The sequence below is a fragment of the Diabrotica virgifera genome, chromosome 1 (assembly GCF_917563875.1).
Source record: "Diabrotica virgifera virgifera chromosome 1, PGI_DIABVI_V3a".
In the NCBI taxonomy this organism is placed as follows: domain Eukaryota; kingdom Metazoa; phylum Arthropoda; class Insecta; order Coleoptera; family Chrysomelidae; genus Diabrotica; species Diabrotica virgifera.
Window position 1 is genome coordinate 118,911,389 of NC_065443.1, and position 21,146 is coordinate 118,932,534.

General features: G+C 31.3%; 1 protein-coding gene across 1 annotated transcript; it reads left to right on the plus strand.

Moving 5' to 3' along the window:
- The first annotated feature begins 277 nt into the window (after positions 1-277).
- Positions 278-11,215, plus strand: LOC114324153 (probable peroxisomal membrane protein PEX13). The gene is made up of 2 exons (XM_028271900.2): positions 278-423; positions 10,775-11,215. The coding sequence occupies exons 1-2, from the start codon at positions 400-402 to the stop codon at positions 11,171-11,173; spliced, it is 423 nt and encodes a 140-aa protein (XP_028127701.2). The 5' UTR covers positions 278-399; the 3' UTR covers positions 11,174-11,215.
- Positions 11,216-21,146: the final 9,931 nt, after the last annotated feature.

The following is a 21,146-nucleotide window of genomic DNA, read 5'->3' on the forward strand; positions in this document are numbered from 1 at the left end:
GCCCACTTTTTAAACGTATTTTATAGATATTTGTAGTTGATAACTATTTCCTCATATCAAAAAAGTGTACATCTTTTAAACATTCAGCTCTAGAATATTGACATTGTAAAGTTTACTTTAATATTTTATACCATTATAATTAGAAATACAAAAAAGTCGGGGTTTTCACTTTCGTATTTAAATTTAAATATGACGCAATATTTTGATTTCGTATATATCCTGGAAAATTTGAAGTTCACAATTTCGTTACCTACCTACTATATAAACATTATATGTCCACAATCAATTTAATCACTTAACACCTCGTTAAAATTTGTACTATTACCTTGTTCCAAAGTTAGTATAAAATAATTATTTTTTTTTTAATTCTGTTAGTTGCGTTGTGATCTGTATTGAAAAATGGCGAATAAATGTCTATATCTTGTAAGTACATACTATTGGGATTAGTGTTTATTTTTATTATTAATAAATAAAAACCCATTTTTATTTAGTAGCATAGGTTTTAGTAGCTTTCAATATTTATATATTTCCTGATTCAACTCTTTTGAACTATCCATCTCCATTATACCCCAGGCTGTGGGTGAAAAAACATGATATAATTCAGGAATTTTTTAAACCTATCAGGTGTTGTAAAGGACGATGCCAGCAATAACTTATACTAAAATGTAACCCAAAATTTTGTGCGGTTTTTTTTTTAAGATTTTTAATTTTGCAGCTTAGGATATTCATTTTAGAGAAAAACTTTTAAATAGAAAATTGTAGTAAATTAAAAAACCTACAATTTGAGCTATGGCAAGTTTAATTTCGTTAATACTTTATTGCAAAACAGCCTGCGAAAGGTCCAAAATGGCCGTTTTTTGCAATTGCCTTATTTATTGTAAAAATAACTTTTATGTATTTTTTAAGCCTTTAGAATGAAAATATTTCAAGACTCAACATAAAAAAAAATTGTGGTGCCCGATTGGTGAATTTGTTGTTTAGATATTATAATTTGTTTATCCCAAGAGGTCAAATGTCCAAGGCTATACCTTTTTGAAAAAAAAATCGTACAGAGTTAATCCAAGATCCACTCTCCTTCTAAAGACTTATATTTTCATATTCTGATGTAAATAAATGCGTGTAACATTTTTCAACCTATTATTTCGGGTTTGAAAATAAGGGGGCAAATTTCGTTATAAACATTTAGAACTGAAGCCGCCCCTGTACATCCTATGAGTTTTTAACTTGCAGGTTATTGTTGCTGAAGACAAAATAAAGATTCAAAACTAAATAAAAATTTTCTACAACCAACTGAATCCGAGATAATTGTTTTTGTTTTCTTAAATCGTAGTGACTTTATTTATAACAATTAAGAAATTATTTCACAGTCATTGACTAGAGAAAGACTTATATTATCTTAAAATAAAAAATTTTTTAACCGAAAATTACATTTAATTATTAAAAATGATTTTTAAAGTGTAATGGAGATTTATTTTTCGTTACGACTATGATTTATTGTGTCGGTTGCCCTTAGCAACGGCTAGCAACTTATAATACATTGTATCACGGTTTTCGCTTTAAATTTTAAAGCACCGCTTGGATTGACATGAAATTTGGCTAACACATAGATAACATGTTAAAGAATAAAAATGATATTGGGCCTCTGTGTGCTTTTGTCCTGGGGGTGAGTTTCACCCCTTATGAGGGGTGAAAAAATATATGTTCAAAATAAGTTCGGAAATGGATAAAACGTCTAATTCTAAGCACTTTTTGTTCTATAGCATTTTTTCATATACCTTTCGAGTTATTTTCGAGTAAATACCTTAATTTTTCAACAACAAAAAAACACGTTTTTAGGCGGTTTTTGACAAATAACTCAAAAAATAAGTGTTTTATTGAAAAAATGGGTTTTAACAAAAATATAGCAAATTAAAAATTGAAAAAAATGATGTATGCATGAAATCTCTAGACCAAGTATAAACAAAATTCTAGCTAATGAAAAATAGGTTCATATCCGTCAAATTTCAAAGTGAATTATTTCAACGTGAAATAATCAAAAAATCATACACTTCTTGGAAAAAAATCATTTTTTAAAGTATTTAAAAAATATGTATATCTGTTTTTAAAAATTGTTTATAGCATCAAAAGTAAGCAAGTTACTCTGAAAATAAAGTTGATCTCTTTTTTTTTGGTCAAAAAACTCAAAAGTCAACCCCCAATTAGCATCTTACTCAAATTAATCATTACCGCTTCACAAGTTACTTTGCTCATGTATTATTTATATGTTCTGTAAGTATCAGCGGTTCAAAGGGCTTATTTAAAAAAATGGTTTTAAAGTAAATCTGTTTTAATTTTTAATTAAAAAAAAATGTTTTTTCTAAATAACTTAAAATTTATTAATGTAACCAAAAATCTCAGAGTAAAAAAATTTAGTTTTTGCTGTTATGAATATTTTGGATTTTCTGCTTTTTTTTGGAAGGCAAAAATTTGTTAAGATATGGCTGTTCTAAATTTGCATACACTCGTGATTATTGACTAGTTCAAGTCCTTTTAACTACTGCCCCTTCAAAAATGAGCACTTTGAACCGATGAAACTTACAGACATAAACGAGACATACACGAGTAAAACAACATTGAAGTAAAATTGATTAATTTAATTTTTGATGCTAATTAGGGGGTGATTTTCCTGAGTTTTTTGACCAAAAAAAAAGAGATCAACTTTATTTTCAGCGTAACTTGCTTACTTTGGATGCTATAAACTTTTTTTTAAAACAGATATACATATTTTTTTATACACTTTAAAAAAGTTTTAATGATTTTTCTCAAAAAAGTGCATGATTTTTCGGTCATTTCACGTTGAAATAAATCACTTTGAAATTTGACGGATACGAACCTCTTTTCATTAGCTAGAACTTTGTTTCTACTGGGTCTAGAGATTTCACGCGTACATTTTTTTCAATTTTTAATTTTCTATATTTTTGTTATAACTCTTTTTTTCAATAAAATACTTACTTTTTGAGTTATTTGTCAAAAACCGCCTAAAAACGTGTTTTTTTTTGTTGTTGGTATTTACTTGGTATTTACTCGAAAATAACTCGAAAGGCATTAACTTGGTGAAAAAATGCTACAGAACAAAAGGTGCTTAGAATTAGACGTTTTATCCATTTCCGAACTTATTTTGAACATATAATTTTTCACCCCTTATAAGGGGTGAAACTCTCCCCTAGGACAAAAGCACACAAAGGCCACTATCATTTTTAATCTTTAACATATTATCTATGTGTCTGCCAAATTTCATGTCAATCCAAGCGGTGCTTTAAAATTTAAAGCGAAAACCGTGATTCAATGTATTATAAGTTGCTAGCCGTTGCTAAGGGCAACCGACACAATAACTCATAGTCGAAACGAAAAATAAATCTCCACTACACTTTAAAAATCATTTTTAATAATTAAATGTAATTTTCTGTCAAAATAATTTTTATTTTAAGATAATATCAGTTTTTCTTTAGTCAATGACTGTGAAATAATTTCTTAATTGTTATAAATAAAGTCACTACGATTTAAGAAAACAAAAACAATTATCTCGGCTTCAGTTGGTCGTAGAATATTTTTATTTGGTTTTTAATCTTTATTTTGGCTTCAGTAACAATAATATGCAAGTTAGAAACTCATAGGATGTACAAGGGCGGCTTCAGTTCTAAATGTTTATAACGAAATTTGCCCCCTTATTTTCGAACCCGAAATAAGAGGATGAAAAATGTTATACGCATTTATTTACACCAGAATATGAAAATATAAGTCTTAAGAAGGAGAGTGGACCTTGGATTAACACTGTACGATTTTTTTTTTCAAAAAGTTATAGCCTTGGACATTTGGCCTCTTGGGATAAACAAATTATAATATCTAAGCAACAAGTTCACAAATCGGGCACTACAAATTTTTTTATATTTAGTATTGAAAGATCTTCATTTTAAAGCCTTAAAAAATACATAAAAGTTATTTTTACAATAAATAACGCAATTGCAAAAAACGGCCATTTTGGACTTTTCGCAGGCTGTTTTGCAATAACGTATTAACAAAATTAAACTTGCAATAGCTCAAATTGTAGGTTTTTTAATTTACTACAATTTTCTATTCAAAACTTTTTCTCTAAAGTGAATATTCTAAGCTGCAAAATTAAAAATCTTGAAAAATTGCAAATTTAACAAATGAAAATCGTCATAAATAAAAAACCGCACAAAATTTTTGGTTACATTTTAGTAGAAGTTATTCCTGGCATCGTCCTTTACAACACCTGATAGGTTTCAAAAATTCCTGAATTATATCCTGAAATCGACCTATTTTTCACCCACAGCTTGGACTATTATAGAACCCTGCAATACAGTCTTCCTAGCTTTTTTGTAATTTCATCAAACTTGGAGGTTCAGGATTTTCTTTCTAACTCCAAGGTTTTCATTTGGTTGTTGTGTTTATTCATTTATTGACAACTTGAAATATACAGCTTGTCACTCCTCAATCTATCCAATTAGAGACTTTAACGTGCAGACACAGCCAAAAAAGCTGTAGTGACATTATCTAATAATAATTTTGTAGATATACAGGGTGTAACAAAAATACAGGTCATAAATTAAATCACATATTCTGGGACCAAAAATAGTTCGAATGAACCTAACTTACCTTAGTACAAATATGCACATAAAAAAAGTTACAAAATGAAAATCGATTTTTTCGAATATATCGAAAATTATTGGAGATTTTTTATTGAAAATGGACACGTGGCATTCTTATGGCAGGAACATCTTAAAGAAAAATTATAGTGAAATTTGTGCACCCCATAAAAATTTTATGGGGATTTTGTTCCCTTAAACCCCCTCCAAACTTTTGTGTACGTCGCAATTAAATTATTATTGTGGTACCATTAGTTAAATTCAATATTATTAAAACTTTTTTGCCTCTTAGTATTTTTTCAATAAGGCAGTTTTTATCGAGTTAAGGCTTATTTTTGAATATGTTTACATGAAAATTTTATGGGGGCTTTGTTCTTTTAAACCCCCCAAATGTTTGTGTACGTTCCAATTAAAATATAACTGCGGTACCATCAGTTAAACACAGTGGTTTTAAAACTTTTTTGCCTCTTTGTATTTTTTCGAAAAGGCACCTTTTATCGAAATGTGACTTCTTTTTTTAATAGGGTTCAAAATATCCCTAAAAATGTAAATCATAAATAAATGTTCATATTATTAGTAAGTCTCCATAATCGTACTTAACCATATACAAAAATATGTGGTGGATTTGACAAATATTCGAAATATCTCGATAAAAACTGACTTTTCGAAAAAGTACTAAGAGGCAAAAAAGTTTTAAAAACATTGTGTTTAACTAATGGTACTACAATAATAATTTAATTGGAAAGTACACAAAAGTTTGGGGGGATTAAAGGAACAAAACCCCCATAAAATTTTTATGGGGTGTCCAAATTTCAGTATAATTTTTTCTTAAGATGCTACTGCCATAAGAATGCCACATGTCCATTTTCAATAAAAGATCTCCAATAGTTTTCGATACATTCGAAAAAATCGATTTTAATTTTGTAAGTTAAAAGGGCAGTAACTTTTTTTATGTGCACATTTGTACTAAGGTAAGATAGGTTCAATCGAATTATTTTTGGTCCCAGAATATGTGATTAAATTTATGACCTGTATTTTTGTTACATCCTGTATAGAAAACAAAAGTTTTCAGTATTTTATTTTCGTTAATTAATTGATCAGTATTATTTTTTATACTATACCTTGCACTTGATTTTTTTCTACAGTTAGGTACTAATATTATGATTCTGCATTCATTTGTCATGTTTGCACTTCCATAATTTAATTAATAGGGAAGTGCATATAGATTTTCACTTCGGAAAAAATCAAACAAGATAGAACTTTTTGTAATTTCATTAAGAACTGTTTAATAAACAACATATCAAAAAGTTCTACTCGAGAAGTGGGTGCTTCATTTTTTATTAAACAAATGAACTGAGAAATTAGATGTTTTTTTAAATAACTCCGAAAATATAAATTTTAGAAAAAACTGACTTGACCATTAAAAAATTCAGAAAACAAAAAACCTTATACAAAGATTTTTCTTAAATTAAATCTGTAGCTTCTACAATTTTTTATTTATAACGCTAAAGTCACCCTTCTCACAAACATTGGCGCACTGTAAACTAGCGTACGGCGAAGTGCACAGTTGAGTTATTTTAATGTAATTCTTTAACTGATCTATCAAATGAAATTTTAAAAATTGGACATGAATGAAGAATAATTAAGCTATCTTATGGTTATAATAAAGAGAAATAAAATGTATGGGCATAAGTACGGTGTGGGCTGAAAGTGAGACTTACATGAATTTTGTTTAAAAATGATTTAAAAATGTGTAACTAATACAATTTTTCTTATAATACTCTCAATTTTGCACAGCTTACCTTTAAAACATCTTACTAAACAATGTTTTAAAAAAAAATCTAAAAAATTTCATTCAAATGATACGACGTCTCAAAAAAAATGTAATTTTTGAAAACTTCATAGTTTTACATAATTAACACCACTTTAAGACGGTATTACTCAAGTTTTAACAGGTCTATTACAGTTTTATAGGTGTTTTTAAAGCTAAGGATGTGGTCTTTAAAATTCACTAAATTATTTTACTTTAGAAATGAAATACACTATTTTTTGAGAAAATTAAGAAAGATAACAAAAATGTAATACAAAAACCGAAAATTACCAGCTAAAAAAAAGTTTATACAAAGTGATCAAAACTTTTTTCTGTAAAACTTACCTAAAATACAATTAATAATAAGCTTCAACGATAATAAATGTTTAACAAAATTTTTTTAGCTCTTATACAGTATGTCTGCGTAACTTGGAACTTATTGATAACTTTTTCATTATCAGTCTTACGAAAAAAACTTATTCTTTATAAAATACTCTGCATCATATGTGATCTTAGATGCAACTATCAAATATAAAATGTTATTAATTTTATACGTGGCATGTCAAAAATATGAATTTCACTCAGGAGTAAAGTAACTTTATAATTCACAATGTCGAAAATTGTTATTAAGAAAAGTTGTTTGGAGTTAAAAAATATGTTTCAGTGTTCAATTACATCCTTCTAATTAAAATATTGTGAATAATAAAGGCACTTAACTCTTAAGAAAAATTCATATTTTTTACATACCTCGTATAAAACTGAAAAAGTTTGATATCTGATGGCTATATCTTAGATTTTAGAACAGGTAAAGCATTTTATGAGGAATAACTTTTTTTCGTAAAATTGATAATAAAATAGTTACAATAATTAAAATAAAATGATGATGGGTGTTCTAATTTGAGAAAAAATTTAATTTTTTTTTTCGATTAGAATGATGTAATTGTATATTACAATATAATTTTTAATTTCAAACAACTTTTCATAATAGCATTTTTTGATATTCTGGAATATAAAGGTACCTGCTTTACTCTTTAAAGAAATTCATATTTTTAACATAACTCGTAAGTATAAAATGGATAAAATTTAATATCTGATGGTTGAATTTGAGATTTTTGACTATCCAGAGTATTTTATGAAGAATAACTTTTTTTCATAAAATTGATAATAAAATTTTTTTCATGTGGTTCCTAGCTACGCAAACATACTCTATAAGAGCTTCTGATTAAGAATTTTCAAATTGTAATGCCATATTCGGATTCAGCATAACCAAAAACAAAATAGAAATTTATTAGATCAAAGTAAAATGATGAATTCAACGATATTTTTAAAATTATTTATACAAAATAATTGTTATTGTTTAAACAATTAATAAACAATTAGCGGCCAAATCTACGAGTAGAACTTTTTACTTTAACATGTATATAAACTAACAAAACAAGTTTTAGAAAAATATAAGCTTGTTTGAATTATTCCGAAACAATGCATGTTTTCGTTCTAATTGCACTCCCCTATAAATTAACTTTTACTTTTCCTTATTTTTTAAAAGCTTTGAAGGTTTTCTATCAAATTATTCGTTTAATTTTAGTAATAAATTAACAATTGATAGTAATTTATAATAACTAAACATATTTCTTCTGTCGCTTTTTGTTCTTTTCTTCTTGTTGTTTTTATTTTTCTTCTTTGTGCATTGGGTTGTACCTTCATCTTATATTTTCACACCATCTTTTCCGTGGTCGGTCCAAACTTCTTCCCAACAGCGATTTTTCTTTTGTTGTCTTGACTATACTGGCGTCTGTCATTCTGCTTATTATGATTTTTATATTCTCTATTCATATTAGTCGCCTATTTTTTCTACCTTCTCCATCGTATTTGTTTTGGACGTATCAGATCTCGTTTCAGCAGTGTGTATTGTTATGCTCTACCTTTTATATTTATTTAGTTTAATTAGCGAATTCTTAATTTGATTGATTATCCAATTATTTTATTTATTGCCTATGTAAAGACATAACTAAATTCCAATTAAATTTTCCAATCAATTTTATTATCAGGGCTAATTTTGTATTTGATACAATACCTGTAATCTGTGGCTTCTAGTATTTCTAGTTGCTTACTTCCTCCAGGGTAGAAACAGGGAAATTGACAACACTCAAATTTATATAAATGTAATCTATTGTTTTTAGTAAATGCCGTGTACATATGATTCAAAAATATTAAAATTTAACTTTGTTGCAACAATCTCTAACTTAATAAATTAAAACTCTAACTCTGGTATCTCCTTGTTTTGACAAAATTATTTATTTAATTAATTTCTTATTTACTCATACTAAATTGAATGAATTTTACTTTTCTTCTTTTGAATTGATTTCTCAAATTTGAAATGACTAACTGTGTTACAAAATATTGTTCAATAAACAAGTAAACAAATATGGTCTTGATATAAATAACTTTTCTCCATTCAGACAAATGATTTGACTAACCTTTTATTCTTCACTCCCTCGTTTTCTGGATTGCGCTGTCCTTGATTCTCTCAACACGTACTCTCTGGTTGTTGCGAAAAAGTCCCCCTCGTCAAAACTGCTTCCAAGAAAAACACACAGGACTTGCTCGAATATATCTTGTGCACAAACGGATAATAATCAGCTACTCGTTCTAGACAAAGCAAAGGAATCTCCCTCAGACCAGGAAAATTAGCTCTTCAACCGGTCGACGATTTGGTTTCAACTTGATTCTGCTCGTAAAGGTTGATCACACCAACTCTACACTGATTATACACTTTTAAAAAACTCGGCTGCCTTCTCTCGATGTTCATTACACACTGACTTTTATTTTTCTCTCAAATCCATACTCTCACATCCATTATCCCTTCTCCCGATATTTTTCGTCCACTAAACAACAACCTCTCTTAAACCATTTATTTCTTAAGAAACCCAATATTCTTCCACATAACTTTTTCCAATTTGTCAAATTTCAAGGAAAATCAAAATTGGTTATTTTCTACTCTATACTTTCACAACTAAAAATAATACAGTTTGTATAACACATTAAAATACCTTCCCGGAAGGATCTGAAAAACGTTATTGTCCCGTCAACGCTCTCTCCACTTTCTAATCACCGAAATGTTTTGTTAATGTCCCGTCCATTTCGTCGAATAATTATCACTAATCGTTTTAATTTTTCCGAAACACTTGTTTACTAGTAAAATTAAATTCTAAACAAACTTGACAAAACCGCATCCATAGAAAAAGTACAGTGTACAACACATGAGAAAATGATATATTTCTCCCTCGCTTGATTTGCGGCACTCGCCTCGTGCCTCGGCTCGTGCCAACAAATTTCTGCGCTCGTGAGAAATATGTCTTTTTTCTTACTTGTTGTACAATATACTATATTTGCCTTCTATTTATTACCGGTTCTTCTTCATTATTTGTGACCAGGTCCATTCCTAATACATATCTTTATTTACTAAGAGGGGTAGTTCCATGGGTTGGCTGTATACCACATAGTTAAAAAACTCTAACCTGAAGTAAAACCACTTCTATGTAAAAGGTATATTTAATAAAATTTTAAAAATTCCAATGGATTAAATAAAATAGGTTCATTCAGAACGTTTTCGGACCTATCAGTCCATCATCAGTGAATCTAAAATAGAATAAGTAATCCCACTATTAAAATTGAAAAGACTTTTTAAAATTTTATTAAATATACCTTTTGCATAGAAGTGGTTTTACTTCATGTTAGAGTTTTTTATATCTTTATTTCCTATCTTATAATATTTACCTCTCTTTTGGTGATCGTTTTGATCTCTCGTTTATTGAGGGTTATAAAATTGTCGTCAAATTGTTGAGTTTCTTATCAACATTCTTGATTATTTTATTGGTCTGGATTTGCCGTTGAGTGGCCCACCATTTCTTTTGAGAATTCCTTATCAGCCACTTCTGACACTTGTTTCTCGTAGAATCTTTAGTGATGCCACATAATGGTTTTGGAGCTACAAAGGTTTTCTCAAACCTATTGTTCTGACAATAAATCTGCTAGTTCATTCACATACACCCCTCTTAATGATTCGACACCCATATTAAAGACACTTTATTATCTTTTGTGTGATTGTTGAGTAGATCTTTGCAGTTCCTCACCAGTTTTGATTTCGTGAGTGGGTTGTTTAATGTCAAAATAGCCGCTAACAGATGCAGAAATTTTGGTGATAACTAAGGTATTACTTTTAATCCAGAGCACATTTCTAACAAATCTGAAAGCAGTTATATTGCTCTAAACAGACAAAACTTTCATATTTAACAATATTTGGTGTGTATTATTGCAGATCCTTTTCCTATGTTCATTGGGTTATCTCCAAGAAACTACATGTGAAGCTGATCCACAACTTGGACTCGGGAATTTACTTGGCTACGGAAGAAGACCAGATTATCCTGGAAATTTTGGATACGGATCTAACAGTGGCTACAACTTTCCTGGAAATGGTGGATACGGATCTAACATAGGCTACAATCAATACAGACGACCATCTCGGTATCCATTTGGTGGTCAGTATCAACCAGGATATGGCTATGGTTCTGGAAGGGGATTTGGATATGGAAACAGGCCAGGAGATAGATTTCCTTCTAGTTCAGGTGGAGGTGTGTTATTTGGATATGCGTACCGTGGAGGAAGTAACTATCCAAATGGAAATATATTTAGTCGACCTAATTACGGCAAAAAATAAATTTACTATAAGTTATTAATAAAAAAATTAAAAAAAATTAAATTTGTAGATTATTTATTAATTGTATTTAATAAGATTGGTCTGGATAAAACAATTTTTTATGTTAAACACAGATGTTGTGTTAAACCAGGTTCTGAGGGTTCTTCCTGGACCTCGGTTTTCAAATATTTTTGATTCTTTTACTTCCTGATTTTCGGGTTTTTTAAGGGATGTGAGTTTTGCATAGGGATGGGGACAGGTAGGGTTATTTGATTTTTATCATGTCATAATGGCTACGACACTACTCTCTCATATCTGGAATCAATTTAAAGCAGAATATACGAAATAATAAAAGTATGTATGTATTTTCAAAAAAGATTTTAAGCCATACTACGACAGTTTTCGCCAATTCAGTCTGTGCCAATTCAATTTTACATCTTTTTCAGCTTTTATTTCTATATAGTCTCATTTTTCTTTATTTCTTGTTTTCACAAACATTAAAAATAGGTCTTATATCAGATTATATTAACACAAATTCCAACATAGGGCTTTTCTTAACATGGCTTTTTGCCTTACAATTTTCATCATCATCAGTGGTGCCACAGCCCTATAAAAGAGTCTCGAACTTCCCAAGTCTATTACGCCAGTCAGTTCCAACTGCTGCCAGTTTGCTGCGTCTATTTTTCTATCATCCTCATCTACACCATCCTTCCATCTGAGTTTTGGCCTACCCCTATTTCTACTTTTTAGAGGTACTATTTCTTTACCATCAAATATAATGTTTATACCTGTGGTATATCTCGTAGTTGTACCTCCTCCTCCAAACACCATTTTCACAGATATCACCGAATATTCCTCTCAGGATCCTTCATTCAATAATAAGCAGAAGGTTTTCATATGCCTTAGAGTTGGTCCACGTGTCCGATCCATATGTCAACGCTGGTTGTATAAGGGTTTTGAAAATGGTTATTTATGTATTTTGGCTTAAGTTTCACCTTCTCATATGTCTACTCAGTTGATTTCTTCCCTCATGACGTTCTCCTTGGTGATCCGGGAGCCTTAGTATGTGAATTTGTCCACCACTTCAAAGGTAGAGTTATCAACCGTGTATTGGTAACAGAGGTTTCTGGCTCTATTGTTGGATGTCGATGCCATCATCTTAGTTTTCTCCTCATTTACTTGCAGGCCCATATTCTTTGAGACATTTGAGAAGGTCATATACATTTCTTCTAGCTTGCGTGTTGGGCGGGCAACTAAGTCCACATCATCTGCATATTCCAAAATTTGGGATGATTTATTAAAAGTATTTCCTCTGTTGTATATTCCGGCATCTCTGACCGCCTTTTCCAGAGCTATGTGGAAAAGGAGACACGCCAGCGCATCTCCTTGTCGCAGCCCAAGATGTGTTTCAAACGGCTGTGATTGTTCGCTCTGCATTTTGATTTTGCAAACAACTTTACGCGTTGCAGCCTTAACCAATTATTTATTTCTAAGGACACTATCATAGGCCGATTTAAAATCTACAAAAAGATGGTATGTGTCGAAACTGAATTCATTGGTTTTTTCCAGTATTTGCCTTAGCACAAAGATCTGGTCTATTGTTGATCGGCTAGACCTAAAACCACTTTGATATTCGCTAAAAAGCTTGTCTGAATATGCACTTAGGCGACCATATAAGATACTCGAAAATATGTTGTATTCTGTATTGAGGAGGGTTATTCCCCTATAGTTTCTACATTCCAATTGATCACTCCTTTTTTGTAGCGGGCGAACGATTTCAATACACCACTCTTCCGGGATTTGTTCCTCGTTCCAGGCTGTCAGTATTATTTTATATATTTAATTAGTCAGAGTAGCACCTCCACATTTAATAAGTTCCTCGATATACCGTCACTTCCTGGAGATTTATTATTTGTAGGTGTTTTATTTCATCCCGTACTTCTTAAATTGATGGAGGCTCTAATGGTGTATTGTTGTTAGCTGCAGAGGGTGGTTGATTTTGGTCTTCTACTTCGATAGCACTCGATAGTTAGTAGTTCTTTATAGTATCCCCCCAGCTTTTCAATACTTCTGTTGTATTGAGTATATGCCCCTCCTTATCCGCCCCTCCTTATCCTTACTTAGTCTGAACCTTGGTTTAAAGTACTTTCTTGTATTACCTATTCAGAGTTTTATAAAATTTTCTTTTTTGATTTTCCTATTTGCCTCAAGATCTTCCAATATTCTATTTTCATAAGTTCGGTTTTTTCTTCTATGAAAGCACTTCTCTTCTCTTATAAGATCTTTATATTTTTGCTGTTTTTCTCGGGTTCCTCTTTGCTACCTCAGTTTATATGGCCGTAAAGAAGTCCGCAAGTATAAGGGTAGATTCTTAAAATAAATCCTTATAATTTCGTTGCATTTTTAATAATATAACTAAACTATTTCGTTTATTAAAGCTTTACGGTACGGTAGTGCAGTCACAACAAGGAAAAACTTAATATATTACGCCATCTTGGTAGGCAACACAATCATACCCAAAGAGTGGGAATCACCTGAGTTTATAGGGCTTTTCATTCCCAGTCATTTGTTTCGAGCTTCTGTCATATGTCACATAATATTAATATATCTACGTCATACGTTATTGGTATACACCAATGATACAAACAAGATACAAACCAAAGACGTATGGCGTAGATATATTAATATTAGGTGACACATGACAGAAGCTCGAAGAAAATAACAATAGATGAAAAGCCCTATTCGTCGCAATCTTGCCCAGAACTGATTGCACTTCAAGTAAAATCGGCGCAATCGTCCCATTATGGTATGTATGATACCCCTAGGAGGATATGATGCTCGAAGAAGAACAGTGATATTAACTAGGGAACACTATTTATGAGATAAAGATTAAATAAATAAATTAATAAGTTTTTGAGATATTTTATTAAAGAATTACATCTACATTCACTGTGTTTTGATACATTGATTCAAACTGTTTTCATCTACCATATTCTATTTTGCTAACATATATTATGAAACTTTCTAAATTATGATAAAGCAAAAAATTATTAAGCAAATAAAACCAAATGTTATTTTATTTTAATGAAACAGTTAACAATTATGAATAAAAATAACTTTTGAAAGGATGTCAAAAAAGCAATGAAAAAAGTACTTTCACAGTTTATTAAAGAAATTGACATAAAACCAATTGAGACCGCAAGAGCAATAATAGTCACCAAAATATCAAGTGGGGAAGTGGTTCAAGTACTTTAAACAATAAAGTAAATGCTGTTGGATCAGATGATATTCCTGGGGAACTGAGGACAGTATTATAGAACTGGAACAAATGCCAGACGAATAGAGAAGCAAAATATTAGTAGGTACCTGTTTACAAAAACATGGAAGATATACGACAATGTCCAATCTGCAGATTTATAAAACTAGAACTACAGAAAAATATGTGGGAGAGTAATTGATAGACGGAGACGTGAAGAAATCGAAATATCCGATAATCAGGTTTCTATGCAAGGCAGGAAACAAAGGAAAGCAGCAAAGGAAAGCCTCTAATAATCTCATTAAAAGATAAAGATGGAAAAGAAACAAGAGAAAAGAACAAAATCCTAAAAGTTACAGAAACATTTTACCGTGATTTTTATTCCTCAAATAAAGACCCAGATAACACTGCAAAGGAAAATCTTAAGAAAAAGGTAATAAATGTCAACTCGAAGTACTCCCTAATATAGAATCCTTCGAAATAAAACAAGCTATGGCACAACTAAAGAACAATAAGGCTCCGGGCCCAGATGGAATACTTGCCGAAATGTTAAAGGAGGGGAGTGAAATTATTCTCGAAGAATTGAAAAATCTTTTCAACGAATGCCTTCACAAAGGAGAAGTCCCAGATGATTGGAAAGAAAGCGTGACAATAGATTTCTCCAAAAAAGGAGACAGGGGAGATCTGAAGAACTATAGGCCAATTTCCCTGTTGTCCCAAATGTACAAACTGTTTATGAGAGTAATAACTAATACGCTATCGTCGAAGCTTGATAGATATCAACCGGTAGAGCAGGCAGGATTCCGAAAGGGTTACAATAGAGCGGATCACCTTCTTACAATCAGAACGCTAATAGAGAAAGCCAATGAATATCACTTGAACTTATACATTGGCTTCGTTGATTATGAAAATGCATTCGACTCCATAGAACTTTGGGCAATAGAGAGAGCTATGAACAACTGCAGGATAGATTCTCGATACAAAATGCTCATACATAATATTTATAAGAAAGCTACAAGGAAAATACAAATAGATGAGAAAACCAAAGCTATACCAATCGACAGAGGAGTTCGCCAGGGAGACGTTATTTTACCAAAGCTGTTCACACTGGGACTTGAAGATGTGTTCAAAGACATTAACTGAGTAGATAAAGGAATAAATGTTAATGGAAGAAAACTGAGTCATTTTAGATATGTTGACGACATTGTAATATTCGCTACAAGTTTCGAAGAATTACAGACCATGATGACGCAACTATTTTAAGCTTCCGAAAAAGTAGGTCTTAAGATGAACTTGGAAAAAACAAAAGTAATAACGAATACACCGAACATTACAAAAATAACGTTGAATGACATAAATTTAGAAAGAGTAAGCGAATACATCTACCTGGGACAGATAATGAAAGTTAACAAAGAAAATCAAACTGCCTAAATTACTAGAAGAATAAGGTTAGCGTGGGCAGGATTTGGAAACCTGAGTTGGATCTTGAAAAACACTAAAATAGAACAATATTTGAGAACCAGAGTTTACGATCAGTGTATCCTCCCTATACTTACGTATGGTTCACAGACGTGGACATTCACCAAGGTCAATATGGATAAAATAGTAAAGGCACAGCGAGCGATGGAAAGATCAATGCGCGGGTGAGGCTCATAGACAAAAAGCAAATACATGGATTAAAAGCAAAACCAAAGTAAAAGACGCAGGAGAGCATGCTGCCAAATTAAAATGGAGCTTCGCAGGACACAATGCCCGACTGAAGAATAAAAGATGGAATCACGAAATACAACAATGGAGATTGTTGTTAGGAAGAAGAAGTAGAGGAAGGCCACAAATCAGATAGGCCGATGACATAAAGAAGTTTGGAGGACACAACTGGAAACAGGTGGCGCAAAATAGACAACACTGGATTGAATTGGGGGAGGCCTATGTCCAAAATTGGATTACTGAAGGCTGAAGAAGAAGAAGAATGCAAGGCAGATCAACAAATGATGTAATTTTTTATTCTGACACTTTATGGAAAACTACAGCAATAAGGAAACAAACATTCACATGGTATTCATTGACCTTGAAAAAGCATATGATAGAATTCCTCGAGAGAGTCTGTAGTGGGCACTCAATAAGAACTGAATCCACGGTGAATATGTAAAGATTGTAAAAGACATTTATAGAGTAACAACTAGTATTAGGATATATGAGAGAGAGACGGATAAATTTCTTGTGAAAGTAGGATTGCACCAAGTCTTGGTATTTAGTCCCTATTTATACTCATTTGTGTTGGATCAGGGAACAGGGAAACTGCAGAGTAACATCCGTTGGTGCTTAATGTATACTAATACCAGTGTTAGTAGGAGATAGTGAAGGCGACTTAGAACAAAAACTAGAATAGTGGAGACAAGTTCTTGAGGGAAAAGAGTTAAACCTTAGTACGACAACATCAGAATATTTGGAATGTACATATATTGAAAAATTGAGTTACTACAAATAAAATGGTATCTTGGGATGGTAATGCACATGAAACGTAATAGTTGTAAGTAGCCAGGTATTAAAAAGTAATGGGATTGGATGGATGAAGTGGAAGAAAGCAATTGGTGTGTTGTATTACAGAAAAATTCCAATCAAGCTGAGGGGAAAATTCTATAAAACAGCCATAAGACCAGCTACGAAATGAATGTTTGGCAGTTAAAACGAAAGAGGAACAACGAGTGATATTTTAAAAACTGTTCTCGATTTATAAACTACAATTATGAAATATTACGAAATATATTATTTAAAAAGGAACAAAATTGACAGATTATCTATTTTTGTTCTGGTGTGATAAAAGTCACTTCTCATTGTGAGTGGTACAGATGGGGTAATTAGTTTGAGCTATCCTAAAGCTAGAAAATGGGTACATGAGTCATCCTTAACTCAAAATGGTTAGATTTATCAGTAGCTCATCCCTAGTTAGTGTTAAAGTGAAAGACTATACATTATCTAAAAATGGCAATAACTAAAGAGAGACAGAAAGGAAAAACTGTTGAACTTTTCGAAAATAATTGAAATATATGATTTGAAAACAGTTTGATTGTTTTTATTGCTTACACTAAAAAATTGCAAAATATGTACTTACTGAGATACAGACAATAAAAACATAGAGCTATTATGTAGGAATACGGTGAATTCATTGTCTAAACTACTTAAAATTGCAGAGGAAAAACAACTATTGGGTCACATTTTGAAGTAGACGTCGTCGCATAAAAAACAAAAAAAAAATTTAAAAAGGGGTCTCTTTATGAGTCAGAGTACAATAATAACTATTTATATATTATTTCTCCTATTTAAAAAGAATAGAAAGTAAGTATTGCTTATTTTTTTTGTAGAGGCCCCCTTTCGTTAAATACTATTGAAAAATTAAGTAAAATAATGTGTTACAAAAGTACACTAAGTAAAATAGTCCGCAATTACTACAAACCTATTTATAGTTCCTTACTCCTTTAGAACTCATAAATATTGATTTCTATATTTGGCAACAGTTTTAATACAAGTTTACACATTTGTTTAAAAAGTATATTAGTTAATATGTGAACAAATTCGTGATACAAATAATTTTGATAAATTTTACGTATTTGTTTTGTCTTCTAATTTCGTTACACGTAAGACAATAGCATGTAGAAACAATAAATAATCAAAAATAGAACTTGACAATAAAGATTTTTGGTACGTATATTTATTTTATGAATATTTTATGAGTAATCTTATGTTTCACCGTAAAAACCACAGAATCTTATTTTATTTTATTTTTCCTTTATTTACTACAGTTTGTAATATATTGCAACCCTTGGAGTACAGCCAGTGGGGTCTAAAAATTATTATACAAAAAAACCGACTACTTAGTTCCAAGAGAAAAACCAGAAATCCTTCAAATTGAAATGGGAATTTTAAAATCAAATAAAAACTGCAAACACTTGGGAGTCTCAATAATATAGAAAGCACGATATAACGAAAAAATACATTCGAGGTTTGGCCAAGTGAGATAAACAACTTGACAGCTACATGAACCATTCTGGGATAATAAAACAACAAATGAAAATAAGAGAAGAATAATTTATAAAAAAAATAATAGAGAGTATTGGGTTGTACGATGCCTAACTCTGGGAAATAAATTAAAGAAACAAATCAAAAATTAAGGCCATAGAAATGAACTATTGGAGCTGATTGAAGATGAACTATAGTTACTTTAGACATAGACAGAAGTACTGTATCTATGGAACTATTGGTACTAGCGATTGGTACTGACGAGTTTAATATACATAAAAAGCTTAAAGAAATTAACTACACTCAGAGAAAAAGAACTCCTCACTTTATGAGAAACTCCAAAGGTAAAATAATTCTCGACTTGGATGAAAAAAAGGAAGAATGGACTAACTATATAAAAGAGCTCTTCCTGGATATGAGGCCACCACTCAACACCACAAAGTATACGAATACTGGTCCTAGCATTTTAAAAGCGGAAGTAGAGAAAGCCATCAAACAGAGCAAAAATGGGAAATCTCCAGGCCCTGACCAAATACCATCAGACTGGCTCAAACTTCTGGATGACGACAATGTCTCACAACTAACAAACATTTATAACCATATATACGATATGGTTAGAGTCTACATTTATTCCACTCCCAAAAAAACCTAATACATCATCATGTAAAGACTTTAGACTAATTAGTCTCATGAGCCACTCCCTCAAGCTACTTCTTAAGATAATTCTTAATAGAATCAAGCAGAAATGTGAAGAGACAATGGGAAACAAACAATTCGGTTTCAGAGAAGGACTGGGAACAAGGGAAGCTTTCTTCTCAATGTTAACATTACTTTAACGATCATGGGAAGTACAGAAACCAATTTACGTCTGCTTTATAGATTTTGAGAAGGCGTTTGATAGAGTTCAACATGATAGGTTGTTTCAATATCTAGAAATGATTGGAATAGATGATAAAGATCTGAGACTTTTACAACATCTATATTGAAATCAACAAGCTTCTATTCTGGTAGAAGGCAAAGAAAAAGACAAAATTTGCATTCAAAGAGGTGTCAGACAGGTTTGTGTGTTATCCCCAACTTTGTTTAACTTCTTCTTCTTCAGGTGCCATCTCCGCTACGGAGGTTGGCAATCATCATAGCTATTTTAATTTTTGAGGCAGTAGCTCTAAATAGTTGTTTCGAGCTGCATCCAAACCACTCTCTCAGGTTCTTCAACCATGAAATTCGTCTTCTTCCGATGCTTCTTCTGCCATCTATCTTTCCCTGCATTATGAGTCGTAGGATGCCATACTTCTCGCCCCGCATCACATGTCCGAGATACTGTAGCTTCTTTTCTTTAATTGTAAGTTCAACTTCCTTTTCTTTTTCTTTTCTTTTCTTTTTGTTTAACGTATACTCAGAAATAATTTTTAATGAAGCCTTGGAAGGACAATGTGGAGTTCGAATCGGGGGTGAAACTATTAACATCAGATATGCAGACGATACCGTGATCATGGCTGAAAACATCGAAGATCTTCAATTCCTTATAGATCGAGTCACTAGAGAATGCTCCAATAACGGACTTAACATAAATGCAACAAAGACAAAGTTACTTGTGGTTAGTAAACAAGACGTCGGCCCTATGCAACTAATTGTCAGTGATGAATCAATAACAAAAGTTAACCATTTTAAATACCTATGATGTTGGATAAACGAGACACTAAATCCGGATGAAGAAACTAAAACTCGTATAGAAATTGCAAGAGGAGCATTTATGAAACTTAGGTCTATTCTGAGCAACTCTCAGCTGAACTTACAACTAAGAATCAAGTTCCTAAAATGTTATGTGTATCCTGTATTACTATTTTAATTTTTGCAATGGGAAATAAGCCACAATGTTATTAAAAAATGATTTTTTATTAACGTTTCGACGCCCAAATCGGGTGCCGTTGTCAAAATACAAAATACTACTAATACAAACAAAAATGTTGTTGCTTAGTAAAAAAATTCTTCTAATAATTTATTTAATTGGACTCATTTATATCGGCAATTCAGATACATATGATACATTTTAAAGTAGAAGACTTTAAAATGATATTGCCAATATTTATGAGTTGCGTTCCTGGGACGACTTTACTGAAAGATAGTTCATTCGATTACATGAAATAAACCCTAACTCAAGAATATCCGTCACAAAAAAATTTCATAGCATGTGATCTGTCTTTAAAAAGACAACCACATGCAACGTTGACATTAAAATTCTCGCGTTAGAGATCTCATAGTAAATCACGAGGGAAAACCAGGAAAAACCTCGTGATACTATCCCGACATCGTAAGTATTTGGTCTTACATTTAATTTACTCTCAAAATTAATACCAAATTCTGATTTTACTATAATTTTGTTTAAATTATAAATAATATCAATCATACATGGATATATAAGTAATACTAAAATATAAAATATGTATTAACTCGACTATTGACTTACTAATTGTGGTATTTTCTTTCTATTGACTTCCTCTTTCAGTATGGGTATCCACATCCTACTGCATTCCACCGAGGAATTTGCGACACAATTGGTTTCGTTTAGCATAATTAGAGCCGCTTCTTTGATTTTTCTTTTTTTACTATCTGTTTCTTTCAGGACTATACTTGACTCTCTCCACTGAACTCTATGTTCATTATCCCATGCGTGTTGACATATTTGAGATCTATCAAATTCTCTATTTTTAATATAAGATT